Genomic DNA, 18,874 nt, shown 5'->3' with positions numbered 1-18,874 from the left:
TTAGCCATGAGCAGGAGGAAATGGCTGGGCTGCTTGCAAGAACCGGTCGAAGTGCAGGTCGACTGGCTCTAAGCTGAGCGCGAGGTTTGTTTCCTCTTTCATTCATGTAATTAGCCTTCTTCTGTTCTGGAATCAAAAGCGCAAACTTTACGCGAGTCATTATATTCCCAGATCTAAATCACCTATGTACTCTTAGTATCCAGTACATAAGTTTGTCGTATAGTTAGTTGTACCCAGATAAGGCGGTGAAAAGGCAGTTACCGGTAGTGGGGTCACAAGCACGCAGCAAAAAAAAAGTCAGGTGCAGACGGCGGGGAAATCCTAGTTTTTCGGAGATCCATCCAGATGCTTGGTGACTCTCCGCTCCATTCTTGCTTGCCTGCTGTTGCCATCATTCTGACCCGTATTTCTTTCTCCTCTATTATCTTGATTTACGCAGATCCTTTTGGATTCCCACCTTTTGCATCAGCCGCTTGCAGTTGTCATTCTTCCCTCTCTCCGCTTCTTCACATACAGCCCCAATGGCGACAAATTCCATCAAGCTCCTGACTGGCAACAGCCATCCGGAGTTAGCCAATCTGGTCGCTGATAGGTATGCTGAGACACATCAAAGGCCTTAATCTTGATAGCGCGTTGACTAACATGGTGGCTTTCAAACAGGCTCGGCATCGAACTGACCAAGATCATGGTCCTCCAGTACTCGAACCAGGAAACCAGTGTAACGATTGGAGAGAGTGTTCGAGATGAGGACGGTATGAGCTCCTTGCAAGCTCTCCCCTAGTTCTGAGACCATTTTCGGGCAATTGAAGTTGACTGGCGTCCGTGTCCGTCGGTTATAGTATTCATTCTGCAATCTACCCGGCCGAACGACATCAACGACGGATTGATGGAGCTGCTTATCATGATCAACGCCTGCAAGACTGCTTCTGCCCGCCGTATCACAGCTGTCATCCCGAACTTCCCATATGCCCGTCAGGACAAGAAGGACAAAAGTCGTGCGCCTATCACGGCCAAGCTTATGGCAAACATGCTGCAGACCGCTGGTTGCAACCATGTCATCACTATGGATCTCCATGCTAGTCAGATTCAGGGCTTCTTCAACGTCCCCGTTGACAACTTGTATGCTGAGCCTAGTATGTTGAAGTGGATTCGTGAGAACCTCGACGTTAGCAACTGTGTGATTGTCAGTCCTGACGCTGGTGGTGCGAAGCGGTAAGTGGATTCTAAGTTATGCATCATGACCCTGGCGCCTGGTTATTGACTGGCCTATTACTAGCGCGACCGCCATCGCCGATCGGCTTGATTTACAATTCGCCCTGATTCACAAAGAACGCCCCCGCCCGAACGAAGTTTCGCGCATGGTTCTTGTCGGCAGCGTCAAGGACAAGGTTGCCATCATTGTTGATGACATGGCTGACACATGCGGAACCCTCGTCAAGGCTGCTGATACAGTGATGCAACACGGTGCGAAAGAGGTCAACGCCATTGTTGTGCACGGTATCCTGTCCGGCAAGGCCATTGACAACGTCAACAACAGTTGTTTGAAGCGTATCGTTGTGACAAACACCGTCCCCCACAAGGAAAAGAAGGAGCAATGCGACAAGATCGAGACCATTGACATCAGCCCTACGCTCGCCGAGGCCTGCCGTCGCACACATAACGGCGAGTCCGTGAGCTTCTTATTTTCCCACACGGTTGCTTAGGGCATTTCTTCTTTTGCGAGATAGTCAGGACTCCTGGTAGTATTCTACCTTGGAAGATTGTCGATGGCTCCTCTTGTTTCACATTTCCTTTCCTTTTTCTTTACACAACCGTAATGAAGCATGAACCAGAAAGTCTAGAATTTTCCCCCCCCATATTGCCGTTTCTGCCAGGGTGATGAAGCTGAAAAGTTGATGGCGCTTTTTGTCTTTGCTTTGGCCATCGATCGTCGAGTTGATGCATCTGTGTACATACCTAGCTATCCCACCGGAGTTTGTTTGCTTTGCTTTTTATTATAGATTTAGAGCTTGACATGTCTTCACGGATTGTACAATGACTGTTTTCGCCCTTCCCAGGGATCCTGGTGTTCGTCTATACAAGTATTAGGTTCCCCGTCTTTGATTAGAGTTTTGTTGGAACCAGAAAACGGCCGTGAAATGTCTAAATATAGGTTGTCCATGGATACTTGAAGTCTTAGAGCCTTTTTCCTCGTAGATGCGGGGGCCAGTCATGAAAGTTCGGAGTGATGCCTAAGAGATAAGCTGTAGGTGGCAGGTGTTGATAAAGCCCGTCGAGGGGAGCTGCGACTTAAGTATGACCAGTAGAAGGGGCCGGACTCTGGATTGCTACGTCTGCAGTCCAGTACGGCGTACGAGCGGGCAATGCTATACCTAGGTATGATAGGACATAATGTAAGATCATAAAAGTGCATTTTGATTTTATCTTGTCCAGCATGACATGAGAGAGAACACAAAAGAGACAAAGGAATCTTTTGACGAATAGACCGGCACCACTTGCTTGCTCCTCCCTCTCTCCTCCCCGAAGACTCTCTCCCCTCCAAAAAAGAGCCGTCACCCATAGATAGGTACTACCGGGTTTCGTCTTACAAAGATGAATAGTGTAGGATGATGAGAGAGGTAGGTATGACCGTCGTTTGTCTGAGATTTCTTTTTAAATCTTTTTGTTTCCCGATTTCCTTTCCTTTCCCTAGCCATAACAGAGAGACGTACGTAACCCGACCATTAGAAACCCCTCGGAGAAAGAAAGAATTGAAACCAAAACACCCTTCCTTTACTTCCTCATGGAAGACGCCCGTCGCTTACGGAGCTCGTCCTTCTTGGCCTTCTCCTCGTGGACACGGTTGGCGAGGAGCTTGGCGTAGTCGTTACTATAGTTTGTTAGTGTTTGTAATCGAGTGTCGGTGGACTTGGGAAAAGGGCGGCTTACGCAGCCTCGCGAGCAGCCTCAGAGCGGCGGCGCTTGAGGGCGATCCTATGACGCTTGCGCTGGAGACGCTGGGGAGTGACCAGACGCTGGATCTTGGGGGCCTTGGTGTAGTCCTTCTTGCCCTCCTTGGTGACAGTGCGGCGGATGACGAACTGGCGAACGTCGTCCTTCTTGTCGAGACCGAAGAAGCTGCGGATCTTGGTGGCGCGCTTGGGGCCAAGACGCTTGGGGACAACGGTGTCGGTGAGACCGGGAAGCTCACCCTCACCCTGCTTGATGATGCTGAGGGCGAGGACGGCAAGGTCCTGACCGGTGATGGCACCGCGGACACTCTTGCGCTTGCGCTCACCGGTGCGGCGGGGGCGGTAGCAGCTGTGGCCATCGGCGAGAAGGAGGCGGGTACGGGTGGGGAGAAGAACTGTAGTTGAATGAGTGAGTTTGTGATTCATTGTCGGTGTAGTCGGAATGCTCGGGGCGAGTCGTTACATACCACCCTGCTTCATGGGGAAACCTATAGGTCCGTATGTTAGCGCGTGTCACACAGTTATAACTCCGATCAACAGCTCCAAGAGGTCCGCGAGCGATTATTTCAACAAATATTTCAACATTCCACATCCAGAGCCAACCGAACCGAAGATCGAAGAAAAGTCCATCCGTACCTTGCTTGTCGTTACCACCAGTGATCTTGAAAAGGTAACCCTTGAATTCATCACCGAGAGAGTCGCCGGGGACCTAATTAACCAGATGCCGTATCAGCCATTCCATTCTCATTCATTCCTGTCTTTGTGCGTTTGAGTGTGTTGTGTTCTGTCCCATTTCGCGAATTTGGTGTGTAGAAACCGGGGTTGGAGAGACTCGACTAACTTCGGTGCCCATGCGCTTCTCCATGAAAGGACGAAGCTTGCGCTCATCGTCGACCTCGACGATCTTCTGAGACCCATTGGCCGGGTAGGAAATGTTGAGCTTCATCTTGACGGTGCTGCGCGGTCAAGACGGAGGGCGCGGGATTGTCGACGGTCGAAGTGGTGCGTTCGGTCGTTCAAGCGAAGAGACGGTGGTGGATTTTTGTGTCGCTTTCCTTTTGGTGTAGCGAGATTTCGGTCTGTGGGTGGCTGACTCAGCGGCTAGCCCAGAACGGTTAGCTGCTCGGTAGGGCTCTTAGTCAGTTACTGCCTAAGGCATAAAGCACATCACGGAGCAGGACGATAGTTACCAACTAGTACTAAGTACGGAGTAGTTAGTAGATAGTTAGTTAGTCCATACTCCGTATAACTAACTATAACCATGATAAAACATCCGATATATCCGACTCGACCTGGCTGTCACAATGGCATATGGACTCACGAAGGCAGCAGGTATACTTTTACTACACTCGCCAACTCAATTGATTGTCGCTGTTTAGGATCGAAGCTCTTTCCTGCTCAACATCCTGGTGCTGACGCAATGCACTAACTAACAGACTCCGGTTCTGCTCCAGATGGAGAACTCTTGATTATTGACCCCCCCAATAATAATCAACGATAACCTGCTTTACAAGAACGAACCTCCCTGTTCTCCCCTTTTCCATTCTCCTTCCACCTTCTCCTGACCTGGGACATGTATATATCTACGCTCTACTGACATTCTTACCCCATCTATCTTTTCCGCATCATATCATCAACCCCCTTCCCGAACAACTCCACTCTTTTTCTCGCTGCCGCCCGCTTTCCTCCCATCAACGCTCACTCACGCGACACTGAATATCCGCCCGGACAATCTCCGGTTCAGCTTTTCAATTCCCTTCAACTTTCCTTCCCGAAACCAACGTCGCCTTGAGTTGTTAATAGATAGGGATTGGTGAGCTGAAATTATACGGGGGTTTCAGAACAAAGAAAATCCCGCCGATCACCGTCGGTTGACAACGGCGCCCAGCGTAGTCGCTGCGCTCAGCCATTATATTGCTTTGCATCCGACCTTTGTCTCTGACAGACCGCCCGAAAATGAGACTTGCTAGCAAGTTTCACATCATCTGCGCCTTTGCGGTGTTCAGCATCCTGCTTTCTGCCTTGTTCCTCGGCTCCCAGCATTTCTACTACCGCCGCGTTGGCTCCGCCAACGAACCGATTGTCGATTTCCAGGGGAAAGCCTCATGGGACCGCAGACTAGTCGTCTTTGGGGATACATGGAGCGACAACAATGCCAAAGAAATTCAGGGCGGCAAAGTCTGGACCGACTGGCTTTGTTCTTCGGTGAGTTCTTGCCGCCGCGGCGCCGCCGTTTGTAGCGATAGTAGCGTGACCAAAGCTGACTGACTAAAAATATTAGTTCTCGTGCCATCATGAGAACCTTGCGCAGACGGCCAAGTCTCTGAGAGGGAGCTACATTGGTTCTGTTGTGGATAATGAGGAACTCTCCAAGGACTTCCTCAGCTTGTACAAATCTCCACTGGCTGATTTCCGGGCGCAAGTCCAACAGTGGCTGGCGTCAGAGACAAAAGCCATACAGCAGCTGGACGGGGAAGCGGTGCATGATCGCCGCAACCGCACTATCGTAGTGGTCTCTTTTGGTCTCTGGGACCTGTGGAACATGATAGAGAAGGACTACGAGACCGCGGCCAACTCAGTCATCCATAGCGTTGAGGTCATCATGCAGCAGTTTGACCTTTTGTCTGAGAACTGGGGCCATGACGACCTTAAGATCATCTTGACATTGGTGCCGGATGTGACTTTCCTTCCCGCGTTCCGACCACTCGGCGATCAGCATGTCTCCCGGTACAAAGAGACCGTCAGACTGGTTGCACTCTGGAACAGTAAGCTACGAGAGGCTGCGGAAGCCTGGGGCAAAGGCACGATCTATCTATTTGATACAGAGGCGTTCATCACGGACCTCATCCGAGACCGTCAGCTCTACGCAGCCGGTGTTGAAGAGTCCACTGGTCTGGGAAAGAACCAAGATCCTGGCTGGGAGAATGTTGAAGAGGCATGTGTCGAAAGCAGTCAGCAGTGGGTGGTGACATCAGAGAGCAAGCGATGCAAAAACCCGGAGAAATATCTATTTTGGTGAGATGGGCGCATGGTCCTTTGTCACCCGGAAAAGCTCAACTGACGTATGATAGGAATGACATGCATCTCGGACCATCCGCTCACCGACTTATGGGCACTGAAGTATTCCGTGGCATTGAAGAGATGTGGCTCCGGTAGAGTCAGCATGACGATTGCTGAAGGAGTTGCCGATCTTTTCGGAAAGGTACGAGTACCGACCAAATAGAGATGGTGGTCCATGGTAAGGGGTATATATCGTTCCTGCGCGAGTGTATAGAGAAAGGCCAGTTCCCGAAACAACTTGGATGCGAGCGAACGGACAGGGCGGGGAGAGGCGTCCCCGGATGAAGCAACTCAGAGCCCGGTTTCAGTATCTACCCCGACTATTCCTTCTAAATACTGAGAAACAAGTCCTAGACATGGTGGTCACCCAAAAAGTTGGATGTACTCCGTACTGGTGCACGAGAGTCCCCGACCACTGGCGACAAAGGGTAAACGCAGGTTCGGTACGGCAGGTCGGTCTCAAGAGCCCCGGAGCCGGCGTCAAAGAGCGTCAACGGTCAAAGGGATGGACGGTTGTAGCGCGACGTTGGAAAGAACCTGTGGAGCTGGAATGGAATGTGAGAGCAGACAAGCCAAGATGTTGGTGGAATGGTGGATCAAGGGTCTCGACTCCCAGAAATGGAAAATTCCAAATTCGGCGCTCAGTCCAGCATCAGTAAATTTTTTTTCCAAGCAGAGTGTAAATGGTAGACCAGGATATGACCAGAGAGGCAAGGCCGCAAGAGTCCCGTCTCTGTTTGACAGGCACCTGGACAGGGGTGATAAGTGGGGTGGGGATCTGCCTGGTTTCTTTGTTCTCTTTTCTTCCCTATTCTTTGCTTCTTTCTTTGTCTGTCGGGTGGCCGGAGATCTGAAGCTGAGCCTGGATCTGTTGGTGATAGCGCAGATGAGCGAGCACTAAGGCGCTTGGGAGGGCGCTACTGTCCATCACTGGTGGGAAGTCACACAGTCGGCCTGTGCAAGTGGTCAGTTATTGGGCGATTGACCCCCCTGCCTGCACGCCGCATGCGGGAACGAACAAAGAACTCACAACAATAATAACTTAGCCTGCTCTTAGCGTTGGAGGAACTGGACTTTAGACTGCCTTGTCTGACTGCCTGTCACCGGCAGACTTTGGTTGTTAAGTCTGGTACTAGGGAGAAGGTACTGTCACCGTGCCCTTTTCCCCCCCGACGCTCTGGAGTCTGGACTAAACTCGTACGTACTTCCAACTAGTTTAGGTACCTAACTTACTCTGTACGTACATCCAGACAATCGCGATGGTTCCATCCGCGGCGTTTACTGTCCAACATGGCTGGAGTAGCGCCAACAGACCACCGACAAGCGAGACAAAGAACCAAACGACAGGGAGGCTCTCTCTGCCTTTGGCTCCCACTAACTACTACCTACTGTAGGCATTTACAGCGAACAAAGGACTTGAACCCAAATCCTAGCCTGGATCAGCCTCCCACTCTTCTTTCCCCCCCCCCAGAGTTGGTTTGCTTGTCAAAGAAAGAAACGAAAGACAAAACCCCCCCAGTCGCGAATCGGATCAACCGACCTTCTTATTTTTATCTCCATTAACAGCCCTGAGCTCATAGATCCATATATCCCGTTTCTTTCTTCCTTTCTTCTCTTCTCCTCACATTGCTTGTTTCTTTCTTCCGCCTCCTCCCTCCCCCTCCAATCTTTCTTTCATCCGTCCTCACTGCTGCTCCTCCTTTCACTCCGCCTCTCTGCTCTTGAAGTTTCTTATTAAATGTCTTACGATCGAGTTCTTCCAAAGCCCATTGCTCTGCATCATGATTCTACCCAAGTCTCCATGTCAAGACCAACCAGCAACCTTCTCGAACACAAGATAATGCACGACGATCACAACATGGCTGACCATCGAGACAACGCTCCCTCATATCGCTACTCCGAGAGCATACCCCGAGTCAACCTGCCTTCTATGCACCGGGCTAGGGTAGTTGTGAATAGTAAGAACCATCCCGCCAGCCCCTCCACGACCCTCGAATCTCCAATCCCGACATCTGCTATGTCAACAAAGACCATGGCTCTGCGAGAGCGCTCATCCCACTCCGATCGTTCGTCATCTACTAGCCCGGTCAAATCGGCGGCCCAGGGATCAAACACTCAGTTTTGTCTGTGCCAGCCGGATCCGAAGATTCCCCGACCACGTAATGGTGCGTCCTCTGCCTTGGGTATCTGTCAGAGGCAGTGAGCTAACTCTCGCTGGCTTGTAGCTTTTATACTCTATCGTCAGCACTTCCAGGGCGATGTAGTTAAGAAACACCCAGGATTGGCCAATCCGGACATCTCAAAAATCATCGGTGAACAATGGAGACAGCTCCCGCAAGACATGAAGGATAAGTGGAAGCTTATGGCAGAGGTACCATGAATGAAAGTTTACGATTTACTACCCAGACCGCTAATTAAGCTATAGCAAGAAAAAGCTCGACATCAGCAACAGTATCCCGAATACCGATATCAGCCTCGTCGCTATGGCCGTGACGGAGCCTCAAGGAGCTCGAGCTCCGGACTCAGCCATAATCCCCCAGGTTCCACAACATGCACCCGATGTGGAGGCCGCATAATGAACCCACCCGTGTCTCCAGATGCCGTCTTGAGTTCCGGCGGCCCAACCGGGAGAACTCATGCAGAAACAAACTCAGGACGGAGCTATAGTATGCATCAGCCATCGAGACCCTTGAAACACGTTAGCCATGAAGACGCCCGTTCTGCGTCCCGTTCGCGTCAGTGGGAAGAAAGTGGCTCCCAGTCGCCGGACTCGAAGCGACGCCGGACGAACCCATCACACTCCATGCACCCTGTCAACCCTGTACTGCCATACCGCGCAAACTACACTCGAGACAAGATCCCCGCAGGTCCTCCGTACACAATGCCTCCCTACCCTGGTAGCAATGAGAGCTTGAGTGCGCGCCCGATTGGTCAGATCATGCAACCACCCAAGGGAGTTCTTCGTCCCGTAAAAGAACAGCAACAACCGGATCCTAGCCTGAAGCTCCCACCGTTGCAGACAGCGGTACCCTTGTCCGCATCAATGACGCCAGTTACCCCGTTCCCTCAGGATGGTTTCAATGTGGAAGCAGCGGTTATGAATATTCCGTTCTTGAATAAGATCAAACTCCTGGCCAAGATTGCACCCCAACTCCCCGCCACCTTCCGGGAGGGAGATCCCAAGCGTCGGGGTCCCGTGATTGCTGTTGACGGACAAGATGCAACAGCTGTGAAGGCGATGACCGACTACCTAGATCAACAGCTGCAGAAAGAAGGGAAATTTTATTCTCGCATCTTCGAAGGCCCCAAGATCTTCTCACAGAGGCGAGAGAGTAGTGTGGAGCCTGAAGAGATGGGAGATAAACAGGTCGAGTACTTCAATCGTATCTCCAAGTGGCATCAGGTCTCAGAAGAGATCAAGGGGTTCGTCAAGTCAGAGCCGCCTCGTCAGTCGTCGGAGCCCGCTTCCGTCAATGATGAAGAGGATCCCAACGATGTTTCACCCCGAACGATCGTTCCCAAGGCAGCTGAGATACATATTAGCTCACCGCCACAATCTAGTGAGGCTGGATCAGAAGCAGCATCATCACCCAGAGAGACCCCCCCTACCAGCATCTTACCCGTGGCAATTGTCCCGCGGTATCAGCTGACTACCGCCGATGCCTATGCATGTATGGTACCCATTGCCGACTCGTATAATGTTCCAGATCACTGGCAGTGGATGGCATCTCTCTGGCGTGGTGCGGTTGGCCCAGACATCACAATCTACGTGCGGGAATGCGACGCGAACGAGATGAAACAAGTGGGTGGAAACCCGGTGGAGATCCGCCTGCACGACTCCAAGACGGTTATCGTGCGGAGACCCGCAAAGTCTCCAAAGGAACTGGAGGAGAAGGTTCTTAAGCGGGTAGGTTTCGAGATCGAAGACTTCCTGACCCAGTAGTAGTTAGTAAGCTCGCGCAAGAGCACATCTCATTATTTTGGCTTTCTTTCTTATTTCTTGTGGTGTTCTTTTAGCACTCGAGTCGGGCATCATTCGGAGGTATACTGTGCGCGAAACATACAAGCGACGGACTGGAGGTCTGTTTTTTTATTTTTCGGAGTACTTAATCTGGATTTTGCAAAGGTAGTTTTCTCCTTCAAGTTACTCGTATTGGGACTTGTAATTGAAGTCTTCTTCACCAGAATCTTCCCCCGTAATATTAGTTGCCACAGACTACAGTGGTATCCGGAACTCAGTGCCTGAGGCTGCAAAACTGGAGGTAAGTGGTCAAGCGCGGCGTAGTGGATCCCGCTGACCAATGGTTCTGCGGCTGGGGTTATCGCCTCAGGCCTCAGGGACCTATCCATCCACCATCCTTCCTTCTTTTCTTTCCCCGTCATTTCATTATTATCCATAAAATGCATCAATAGAGCATTTGAGCCTTTGAGCCTTTATAGACATGCTTTCAAACTCTGTTGATGGGGAGCCCTGTGCTGAAGCACTCCTTAACACATCAAATGGTTCAGTTCCCCTCAATGTATGTTCCTGCTACCTTGATATGACACCGGTACACTGAGCCTTGTTCTATAAAACTGCTCAGACCCGGCTATTTCGGAAATATTGACTTACCACCTAGATACAGAACACTAACACAACTCAGTCTGTGGCCTCTCAAGACCCGGCCCTGATAATGGCTGTCCCATACCTGCAGCCACCATCTTCCCCAACCACCTCACAAACCAATACTAGCTCCACATCTACACCTGCGACTTCAGTGCCTATAGACTCTCCAGCAGAGATGCCAAAGTCCGAAATGGCAATTTTGCTTGAGAACCTGGATTCGTTTATTGCGGTTGGTGTTCTTGAAAAGTCGGGTATTGCCACCGGGCTCAGGCCGGCTTCTGGATTTCCCGGTGCAGAAATCGCCAGTCTGGAAAAGCATAACTGGATACGAACCACCATTCATCAAGATGAGCGGTATTCTGGAAGTTCGTTCGTCCGTGTCTATGTTCTGCCTGATGACGTTGGCCGAAAGTTCGTCCCGCGGTCAAGTACGGCGCTGAGAAGAGCTCTTAAGGCCATTATGTCCAAGGTAGATCCTTCGCCTAAAGCATGGGCCGGGGAGGGCAAGACAGATGCGAGAATAGTAGATATTTCATATGCGAGTGCCGATGATGAATCTTTGTGGTATATCTTCAATACCCTGAAGGACCCTAACCCCGTCGTGGAGACGATACGAGACCCATACGCCAAACAAGCCATGGTAGATTTGCTATCTACGACAACCTTCCGAAACTATGACGCCCCTGAAGGGCAGACTTTCACTGGTATTTCTGGTCTAAAAACCCCGCTTTACCCCTATCAACGGCGATCTGCAGCGACAATGATTCAACGAGAGGTGCAACCACATCAAATGCTGGACCCTCGACTTCAGCCGTGTACGAGCCCAACAGGCCAGGAATACTACTATGACCGCGAAAAAGGCAGCATTGCACGGGAGAAGAAGACGTACTCGGAGGCATGTGGAGGGATCCTTGCGGAGACCATGGGTTGTGGCAAAACCCTGATCTGCCTGGCCATAATATTAGCCACTCGTGGGCACTTTCCGCATGTTCCCTTGGAGTACCAAGAGATGCAGAACCCCGTGAGGGCAAGAACAGGAAGTCTTTCTGAAATGGCGGCGGCGGCTGCAGGTCGGCTGTCTTTACCATGGAAGGCACATTTTGACGATCTAACGCGAGTGGGAGAATATTACGACAAGTGTGTCAAGGCTTGCGAAACTCACCGCGGCTCTTACACCATCCCTCCGCCGCTTGGAAGGCAACCTGGACGTAGCGGTGCAGTTTATCCCAAGGTGGCCGCGCAGAATGTCCGGCTATGCTCGGGGACGTTGATCATTGTACCGCCTAATCTACTCGATCACTGGATAAGTGAAATAGCAAGGCACATCGAAGGTCTGAAGGTTCTCATTCTGCGGAGTGGTGCAGACGTGGTTCCGCCGCCTGACGACCTCTTCGCTTATGATATTGTCCTCTTCTCGAGAACACGTTTCGAAAAAGAGGCGGATGACTCTAGCAATGGAGACTGGACCCAGCGCAAGGAGCCTTCGCCATTGACAAAATTGCATTGGCTGAGGATTATCGTTGATGAAGGACACAACGTGGCTGGCCACGGACAAAAAACGAACATGGTGCATTTGCTAGACCAAATTCGCGTCGAGAGACGCTGGGTCGTTTCTGGGACTCCGTCTAGCGGGCTGTACGGAGTTGAGGTCAGCTTGGCTTCCCGAGAGACACATACCGACGACACAGACTTGACTGAGGCGACCACGGTCGTGCTTCGCGGGAGGAAGAAGACTGGCAAGGCCGTCGACAGCGAACTGAAAGACCTTGACAAACTGCGCTTGATTGTCGCGGATTTCCTGGATCTCAGGCCCTGGTCTAACTCCAAAAATGATGATCCCGCTAACTGGACGACATATATAAAACCGGTTGGGCCTGATGGAAAGAGACGTAAGGCTCCCTCCTTGCGAGCTACCTTGCAGAGCCTAGTTGTGCGCCATCGAATGGAGGTCATTCACAATGAGATTCCCCTGCCACGTCTACACAACAAGGTCGTTCATCTCGAACCGACATTCTACGATAAGCTAAGTTTGAATCTTTTTATCTTCATTCTTGCTGTCAATGCTGTTACTTCAGAGAGACAAGATCAAGATTACATGTTTCATCCTCGAAACAGGAAGCATCTCAGCCGTGTTATCAGCAACTTACGACAAGCAGGCTTCTGGTGGGCTGGTTCGGACTTTGAGCTGCAGGGGACCGTTGATGTTGCGTTGAGATATCTGGAAAATAACCGAGAGAAGATGGCCGAGGACGACATCGCGCTCCTCACACACGGTGTAGAGGTCGCTCAAACGGCACTCAGCTCCGGTAACTGGGACGGCTTTAGAAAAATGCACGAACTAGGTGTCTTCGTTTCGGAGTTTCCTGCAGAGGCGCGAAACTTTTGGGCACTGAATCCGGCGGAGTCAGACCACGAGCCTCTTTTACTTGGTATCTCGCAAGCTCGTCTTGCTCAACAATTCGTTACAAAGCACCTTCATGCGAGCGATCCTGCCGAGGGTCTTGCCGGAGCAGGCATCAAGATTCGCAGCGAGCTATCCAACCGTGAAGGTTTCGATGGCTCAACAGCTGCTCCTAAGAAGACCACGCCGGAGAGCCCAGTCAAGCGCAGGTCAACGAAAGAGACCTTCTCCAGGGGCTTATACAAGGAGCTTTCCCCAGAATCGCCGCTCATGGATACTAAGCTGGTGGCAACAGCGTCAGCCAAATTGACCTACTTGCTCGATCAGGTCCAAGAACACCACAAGGCTGAGAAGATCATCATCTTCTACGACAACAATAACTCCGCCTACTGGATTGCCGAAGGCCTCGAACTTCTCGGAATTGATTTCCGGATCTACGCCAACACCCTAAAGGCAGCTTTTCGAGAAGAATACCTCACTCTCTTTCGTGAGTCAGACCACGTTCGCGTCCTCCTCATGGACTTGCGACAGGCCTCGCATGGCCTCCACATAGCACACGCATCGCGGGTCTACATCGTCAACCCCATCTGGCAACCTAACATTGAAAGCCAAGCCATCAAACGTACCCACCGCATTGGGCAAACCCGACCTGTGTTCGTTGAAACCTTAGTTCTCCGAGATACCCTCGAGGATCGAATTCTCCAGCGCCGGAAGGCGCTCTCCGAAAACGAAATTCAAAACGATCTCCTCGACGACACAACCATGAGTTACATTATCCAGCACGAGCGCTTCCTCCCGCTCCCCAGTTCCGAAGATTCTACTTCTCTTGCGTATCTTACCCACTCAACAGGCTTCTTTGACCGACACCGCCTCCCGATCCCAGATAACTTTGACGCTACAAAACTGCCTATACTCCCGTCGACACCGACGAAACGCAAACGCAGTGTGGGAGAGAAGGGCCCGTCTAAGGTTGGGTTTCAGGAACCGGATTTGCTTACGCCGTCACCGAAACGGCGCACACCCCCGCGACTGCAATTCCGCGACGCGAATGGGATCATTATGGACTCGCCGAGTCCGAGACGGAGTATGTCTCCGACTTATCTTGTTGGTTTGACTCCAATTTGAGTGGCGATAATTGATTTAGTCGAGGTACTTGGTGATGTTACCTATCTCTGTATACCCCGTTGAGTAATGATTACTATGATGATGTAATATTCTTTTGTACTCTTTTTACATGTTTAGTAGTCCGTAATCTGTACTCCCTTTCAGATCTAGAGAAAAGCCCTGACCCGCGTCGGGATAGTATCAAAATTACCTAATCCGGACAGTCCCCACCTCCACCAAAAGACGACATCCCACCTGACCATTTCCCGCTGCATGACCCGACCATCAAATCAGCTCTCAACCTACAGTCCACTATATGAATTGATCTCAGTCTTTACAAGCTACATAGAGGAAAGGTCTCGATCTGCAGACTCAAGCAAAAGAGGAGGAAAAAAAGAGAATGGGCAAAACATCCATAATCGCCCTCTCGGGCCCCTCATCCAGCGGGAAAACCACCCTCGCGCGACTCCTACAGCGCATATTCTCCAAACAGCCTCAACAAACCGATTCCGGCTCGAAAGAAGGTCCGCACATCTCAACGTTCATAATCCACGAAGACGACTTCTACCACCCGGACGATAAGTAAGTCCACTTCCCTCCCGTCCCCTCTCCTCTCCCCAGAGAGTTCAAGCCAAATACTGATCAATGCAGAATTCCTATAATAACTCTCCCCAACGGCACCCCAATCCAAGACTGGGACTGCCTCGGCGCTCTGGACATCTCCTTCCTAACCTCCGCGCTAACCTACGTGCACAAAAACGGGCATCTGCCGCCCCGCCTCCGCTCAAAGGAGGATCTAAATGACGTCTCTGGGGACTCTGGCGTCGACGACTCCCTGATCAGAGACTTACGGGCTCTCGTATCGAAGAGATTAGGGAAAGGGAACGGCGCGGAGGGAAATGAGGGAGAGCGACGCACGCTCGCTCTGCTTGAGGGATTTCTTCTCTTTGCGCCTCCGAGGACGTTTCCCGGTGGTGAGATGCATGGGCTGCGGAGCGTGCATGACCAGCTTGATCTTAGGATCTTTCTCCCTGCTCCTTATGATCTTGTCAAGGGGAGGCGGGAGAAGAGGAGCGGGTATGTGACGATTGGGCCGGCGCCGACGCCGGAGTTACCGCAGCGGGGGTCGGAGGGGGGTATTCAGGGCCAGGCGGGCTCAGGCGAAGGTGAAGAAAAACTCGAAGAGGTGGATTTGGATGCGGAGGATGATCGTCCGGCGCAAAATTTCTGGACAGATCCGCCGGGGTATGTGGATGATATTGTGTGGCCGAGGTATGTGAGGGACCATGCTTGGTTGTTGCTTCCTGAAAAGGACGAAAGGGTAGGGTCTTTGGATTTGATTGGGGATACGGATGAGTTGATTGAGAGGGTAGGGCAGGGGGTCAATATGCGGAGTGATGTCGGGGTTACTGTTGCTCCTGGCCAGGGGACTCTTCCAATGGCTGAGCTGTTGAAGTGGGCGGTTGAGGAAGTTTTAAACCATTTGGAGCAGACAGGACCTCGTAACTGAGTACCGACAGTTTTCATATATTACTACCTATTATCATACTTTCTGCTCTCCAACAGGTGGTAATGTACACCTAGAAAACGCTACAGCCTCCCTAGACAGGCCCTGTCCAACCAAGCCAATAGTCAACCCTATCTCTGAGCGGGACTGAAGAGTCCGAGTCCACATCAGCTCCGCCGTTGCCCGCCTTCTGCAATTTCTGCTCTTCGTCCGATACCTCGGACGCTTTCAGATTTCCATTATTCGTTGCGATAGCATCATGACCTTCCAATGCAGATACATACTCAGTCGGGAACCTTTGGTCTCCGGTATCTTCCTTTTGCAATTGGCCTTGGCATTCGACTCCTAGTATACCACTCCCCAGTTCTGCGCACTGTAAACCAGTTTCAACCATCGAGCGCCTGAGATGTTTGCGGCTGAGGTTCGCGGATTGAACGAGTCCATACCCTAGAAAAGCAAGACAGAGTACAATCAGGAGTTGCTTGAGCGAAGTATCCGAGCTTTGAGAAGTGTCCGAGTTTTGAGAAGTGTCTGAGTTTTGAGTGCAGCGTATATACTGCACTTGGATCTTTCGTTTCACCCACGAGATGCTAGATAAAACCGAGAGTGGCTGCCAGTGTACTTGTCTCAAGAGTTCAACGTTCTCGGTATCTTCCTGGGTTTGTTCAACTTTGGTCTGAGGTACGATTTCGGGAGCGTCAACTCCGGAGTAAAGGTACGATGGATCGTTCAGTACTTCCAACAGCATAAACCGGAGACTGTCCCTGTTTTGCTCACAGGTCGGAGACGTCGAGTAAATTCGAGGGACCCAAGATGCGGCCCTGAGACCAGGAAATTCCGTTACCCAGCTCACACAAAGCGTTTCCAAGTCTTTCGGGCAACAAGTAACATATATTCGGGAAACACCTATCACAGCGCCCTTCTTAGAGACATTGATCTTCTTCAATCCGTCTCTCTGAGAAGTCAGGTCGCAGTGAAAGGCCCCGTCTGGACCTCCGTCAAGATAGAGCGATATGGCGAATGTTTCAGTCCAGTAGCAGCGATTGGGCAGGGCTATGGAGCACATTGCATGGTACCTGTTCCGCACGAACGGCTGCTCACTATGGTCACTGCTGGCTGTCGGTTCAAGCACGCTGTGAGCTATAATCTCCTGGTTCACAGCGAAGTCGGTAACTTCGCCGCAAAAGTTTTTATCACATCGACGCAGAGGAACCACGAGATTTCGGGCATTCACAAACTCAGCGATGAAACAATTCTCCACAATCTTTGCTCTGTTGAGATTCGTGGTCCGAAGCTCTAAACCATGGCAATCAGGCATAAGAAACAAGAAGAATCCGCTCATGCCACTCCTCATTCCTGGAAGACCTGATATTTCGATTGCACTCCATCCTTTTTCATGAGAAGGCAAGGGTAAAAAGAAAGATGCTGTAATGGTGATCTTGAAGGTTCCCGGATGCACCTTTACCGAGTTGTCAAGAATGATAAGACCATTTACGGTATACACCTCTGGTCTGTAGGACGGCTCAGGTTCTCCAGCGTCGCTACCCTCACGATATTGTTTGAGGTCTCTCAAACTATGTGGCGCACCGCCTAACTCGATATCTCTGACTTTAGCATCAGACATATTATGGGCCCTGAAAGGGGTCCCATATCGGAAAGTTCGTTGAATTGAGAGCGCGGGCGACAGTCGCTGACCTCCGGAGCTATCCGTCTCGGTCGTAGTACTGGTTGGGGTCTGAAACTGGACTCGCGATTCTCTGCTTGATTCTATGCTCGCGCCGTAGATCGCCGGCTCAGTGGCGATCGAAGTGCCCGGTCCTACCACGGTGTCTGCGCCGGTAAATGCTGAAGCCTTCGAAGGGCTGATTGACATCGGTCTCGGGATGAGACTAGGTTTCTGGGACTGTTTTAGCTTGGGACAGTGCAGCACTGACAACGCAGGCTTTCCCGTTGTTGAATGTTCCGTGGCATCAGCAGTGCGCTTTTTCCTAGGGCTAGCATTCTCATCGGTGGTTGCCGAGCTCGATATCCTGGTTGGTCTTGGTTTGTCAGGGCTTTTGGGATATGCAATGTCTCTAAGAGATAAGATCTCAGAAATTGGCTTGTCCGTAGCCGTGCCCTCTTCTGCTAACTTGACTGGGCTTGTATGACGGGCCCTGCAGTTTGTGATGTCCTTCAGCACAGCGTTGCTATGTAACTCAGAGTCAGACAAGTCGGCATCGGTAGCGCTCCTTTTGCGCGATGTTGTTGGGCTGTCTAATACAGAGATGTTCGAGTCGGAAGCTGCGGAGCACATCGGAGAAACGAAGGCGTCCGATTCGAATTTGACGTTGCCAGTTTCGGAGTTATCTTGATTGCTTTCGCTGTCTTCGTACAGCTCTTTGGTTTCCTCCCAGCTTGGACCAGTTTGCGAGTTGTAAGTATCGGTGAACGGAGTCTCGCGACGGGTAACCGAACTCTCAGTGGCACTTCCTGCTAGAGAGGAAAACCCAAAGAGAGGACTTTGAGGAGGATATGCCTCGTCTCCAGAGTTTGCACTTTGTTCACCTCCCCGAAGGCGTTCTATAAAGGAGTCTTCAAAGAACAGATTCGGTTCGCGCACGTTGAGCAGCTGGAACTGGGTGCCGGGAAGGCACTGAACCTGTGGTAAAGCCATGTTGGTGAGAAATTGAGCAGGAGCAACGAGATGACCGGCACGTACCTCGAGAGAGATCCGGAGATTTGCCAGTTCTTCATATAACCCGCTCCAGGTGCATCGGATCTCCAGATTGTCGAAATCGAGCAAGTCTGGGGCAGAGAAACGGTCACAGTTTCTGTGATATGTGTTCATGGTGAGCTGATGACCAAGGCCGGCCCCAACTGACGATGAAGGAATTATTGTGGGAAGCTGGAGGCGAAGGAAGAGAGGTGGGGAGAGAGTGGAAAGGGACACTTCCATGTGTTTACCTACTAGAAGGCACTCAAAACAGAAGCCACCACCACCACCACCACCGGTCAGAAAAGAAAAAAAAAGCAGTCCATTGCGTGTCTAGCAGCAAATAGCCCTGTACCAATAAGGATATATACAAGGAATTGAAATATTACCTTTACCCTTTCCCCTAGAAATTCACAGTAAAGAAACCTTGAAAACAAACAACGCAAAGCCGAATCTGGAAACAGCCAACCAGTCCCGATCTGTTCGTACGGTTCCCTTTGTCCCTTTTAATCCCCGCTGGCGCCGTGTATCCCCGTTAAGCATAGAACCC

General features: G+C 51.1%; 7 protein-coding genes across 7 annotated transcripts; 5 read left to right on the top strand and 2 right to left on the bottom strand.

Moving 5' to 3' along the window:
* The first annotated feature begins 337 nt into the window (after positions 1-337).
* Positions 338-2,162, top strand: BJY04DRAFT_177167 (ribose-phosphate diphosphokinase). The gene is made up of 4 exons (XM_073709569.1): positions 338-592; positions 661-752; positions 840-1,212; positions 1,277-2,162. The coding sequence occupies exons 1-4, from the start codon at positions 522-524 to the stop codon at positions 1,701-1,703; spliced, it is 963 nt and encodes a 320-aa protein (XP_073576871.1). The 5' UTR covers positions 338-521; the 3' UTR covers positions 1,704-2,162.
* Positions 2,163-2,388: 226 nt separating this feature from the next.
* Positions 2,389-3,977, bottom strand: BJY04DRAFT_177164 (40S ribosomal protein eS6). The gene is made up of 5 exons (XM_073709568.1): positions 3,793-3,977; positions 3,588-3,660; positions 3,419-3,439; positions 2,929-3,346; positions 2,389-2,869 (listed from the first exon to the last, which is right to left on the bottom strand). The coding sequence occupies exons 1-5, from the start codon at positions 3,895-3,897 to the stop codon at positions 2,773-2,775; spliced, it is 714 nt and encodes a 237-aa protein (XP_073576870.1). The 5' UTR covers positions 3,898-3,977; the 3' UTR covers positions 2,389-2,772.
* Positions 3,978-4,907: 930 nt separating this feature from the next.
* On the top strand, positions 4,908-6,107 carry BJY04DRAFT_213017 (uncharacterized protein; the record flags this gene model as incomplete). Its single annotated transcript, XM_073714759.1, has 3 exons — positions 4,908-5,156; positions 5,233-5,966; positions 6,023-6,107. The coding sequence occupies 3 exons, from the start codon at positions 4,908-4,910 to the stop codon at positions 6,105-6,107; spliced, it is 1,068 nt and encodes a 355-aa protein (XP_073576869.1).
* Positions 6,108-7,073: 966 nt separating this feature from the next.
* Positions 7,074-7,630, top strand: BJY04DRAFT_177159 (uncharacterized protein). Its single transcript, XM_073709567.1, has 2 exons — positions 7,074-7,208; positions 7,262-7,630. The coding sequence occupies exon 2, from the start codon at positions 7,302-7,304 to the stop codon at positions 7,572-7,574; it is 273 nt and encodes a 90-aa protein (XP_073576868.1). The 5' UTR covers positions 7,074-7,208; positions 7,262-7,301; the 3' UTR covers positions 7,575-7,630.
* Positions 7,631-7,667: 37 nt separating this feature from the next.
* BJY04DRAFT_177158 (putative HMG box transcriptional regulator) lies at positions 7,668-10,154 on the top strand. The gene is made up of 3 exons (XM_073709566.1): positions 7,668-8,176; positions 8,237-8,382; positions 8,437-10,154. Exons 1-3 carry the CDS (start codon positions 7,750-7,752, stop codon positions 9,952-9,954), a joined length of 2,091 nt encoding a protein of 696 aa, XP_073576867.1. The 5' UTR covers positions 7,668-7,749; the 3' UTR covers positions 9,955-10,154.
* A 255-nt stretch (positions 10,155-10,409) lies between these two features.
* Positions 10,410-15,632, top strand: BJY04DRAFT_227266 (uncharacterized protein; the record flags this gene model as incomplete). The annotated part of the gene is made up of 4 exons (XM_073718592.1): positions 10,410-10,531; positions 10,637-14,122; positions 14,472-14,704; positions 14,774-15,632. The coding sequence occupies exons 1-4, from the start codon at positions 10,454-10,456 to the stop codon at positions 15,630-15,632; spliced, it is 4,656 nt and encodes a 1,551-aa protein (XP_073576866.1). The 5' UTR covers positions 10,410-10,453.
* Positions 15,633-15,723: 91 nt separating this feature from the next.
* BJY04DRAFT_213013 (uncharacterized protein) lies at positions 15,724-18,459 on the bottom strand (the record flags this gene model as incomplete). The annotated part of the gene is made up of 1 exon (XM_073714758.1): positions 15,724-18,459. The coding sequence occupies one exon, from the start codon at positions 18,457-18,459 to the stop codon at positions 15,724-15,726; it is 2,736 nt and encodes a 911-aa protein (XP_073576865.1).
* Between the last annotated feature and the right edge of the window lie 415 nt (positions 18,460-18,874).

The sequence above is a fragment of the Aspergillus karnatakaensis genome (assembly GCF_047715665.1).
Source record: "Aspergillus karnatakaensis strain CBS 102800 unplaced genomic scaffold BJY04scaffold_2, whole genome shotgun sequence".
Lineage (NCBI taxonomy): Eukaryota > Fungi > Ascomycota > Eurotiomycetes > Eurotiales > Aspergillaceae > Aspergillus > Aspergillus karnatakaensis.
Note: the sequence above shows the minus strand (reverse complement) of the source record. Positions and strands in the feature narration are given on the sequence as shown.

What these genes read in the sequence shown, in the direction of transcription:
- BJY04DRAFT_177159 (XM_073709567.1), top strand. Translation starts at nt 7,302, where the DNA reads ATGGCTGGAGTAGCGCCAACAGACCACCGACAAGCGAGACAAAGAACC.
- BJY04DRAFT_177164 (XM_073709568.1), bottom strand. Translation starts at nt 3,897, where the DNA reads ATGAAGCTCAACATTTCCTACCCGGCCAATGGGTCTCAGAAGATCGTC. An exon ending in TTTCCCCATGAAGCAGGGTG is followed by an intron (nt 3,347 to 3,418) that starts GTATGTAACGAC and finishes ATTCAACTACAG; the next exon opens with TTCTTCTCCCCACCCGTACC. An exon ending in GAGGCTGCTCGCGAGGCTGC is followed by an intron (nt 2,870 to 2,928) that starts GTAAGCCGCCCT and finishes AACAAACTATAG; the next exon opens with TAACGACTACGCCAAGCTCC.
- BJY04DRAFT_177158 (XM_073709566.1), top strand. Translation starts at nt 7,750, where the DNA reads ATGTCTTACGATCGAGTTCTTCCAAAGCCCATTGCTCTGCATCATGAT. An exon ending in GATTCCCCGACCACGTAATG is followed by an intron (nt 8,177 to 8,236) that starts GTGCGTCCTCTG and finishes GCTGGCTTGTAG; the next exon opens with CTTTTATACTCTATCGTCAG. An exon ending in AGTGGAAGCTTATGGCAGAG is followed by an intron (nt 8,383 to 8,436) that starts GTACCATGAATG and finishes ATTAAGCTATAG; the next exon opens with CAAGAAAAAGCTCGACATCA.
- BJY04DRAFT_177167 (XM_073709569.1), top strand. Translation starts at nt 522, where the DNA reads ATGGCGACAAATTCCATCAAGCTCCTGACTGGCAACAGCCATCCGGAG. An exon ending in GCCAATCTGGTCGCTGATAG is followed by an intron (nt 593 to 660) that starts GTATGCTGAGAC and finishes GCTTTCAAACAG; the next exon opens with GCTCGGCATCGAACTGACCA. An exon ending in GAGTGTTCGAGATGAGGACG is followed by an intron (nt 753 to 839) that starts GTATGAGCTCCT and finishes CGTCGGTTATAG; the next exon opens with TATTCATTCTGCAATCTACC.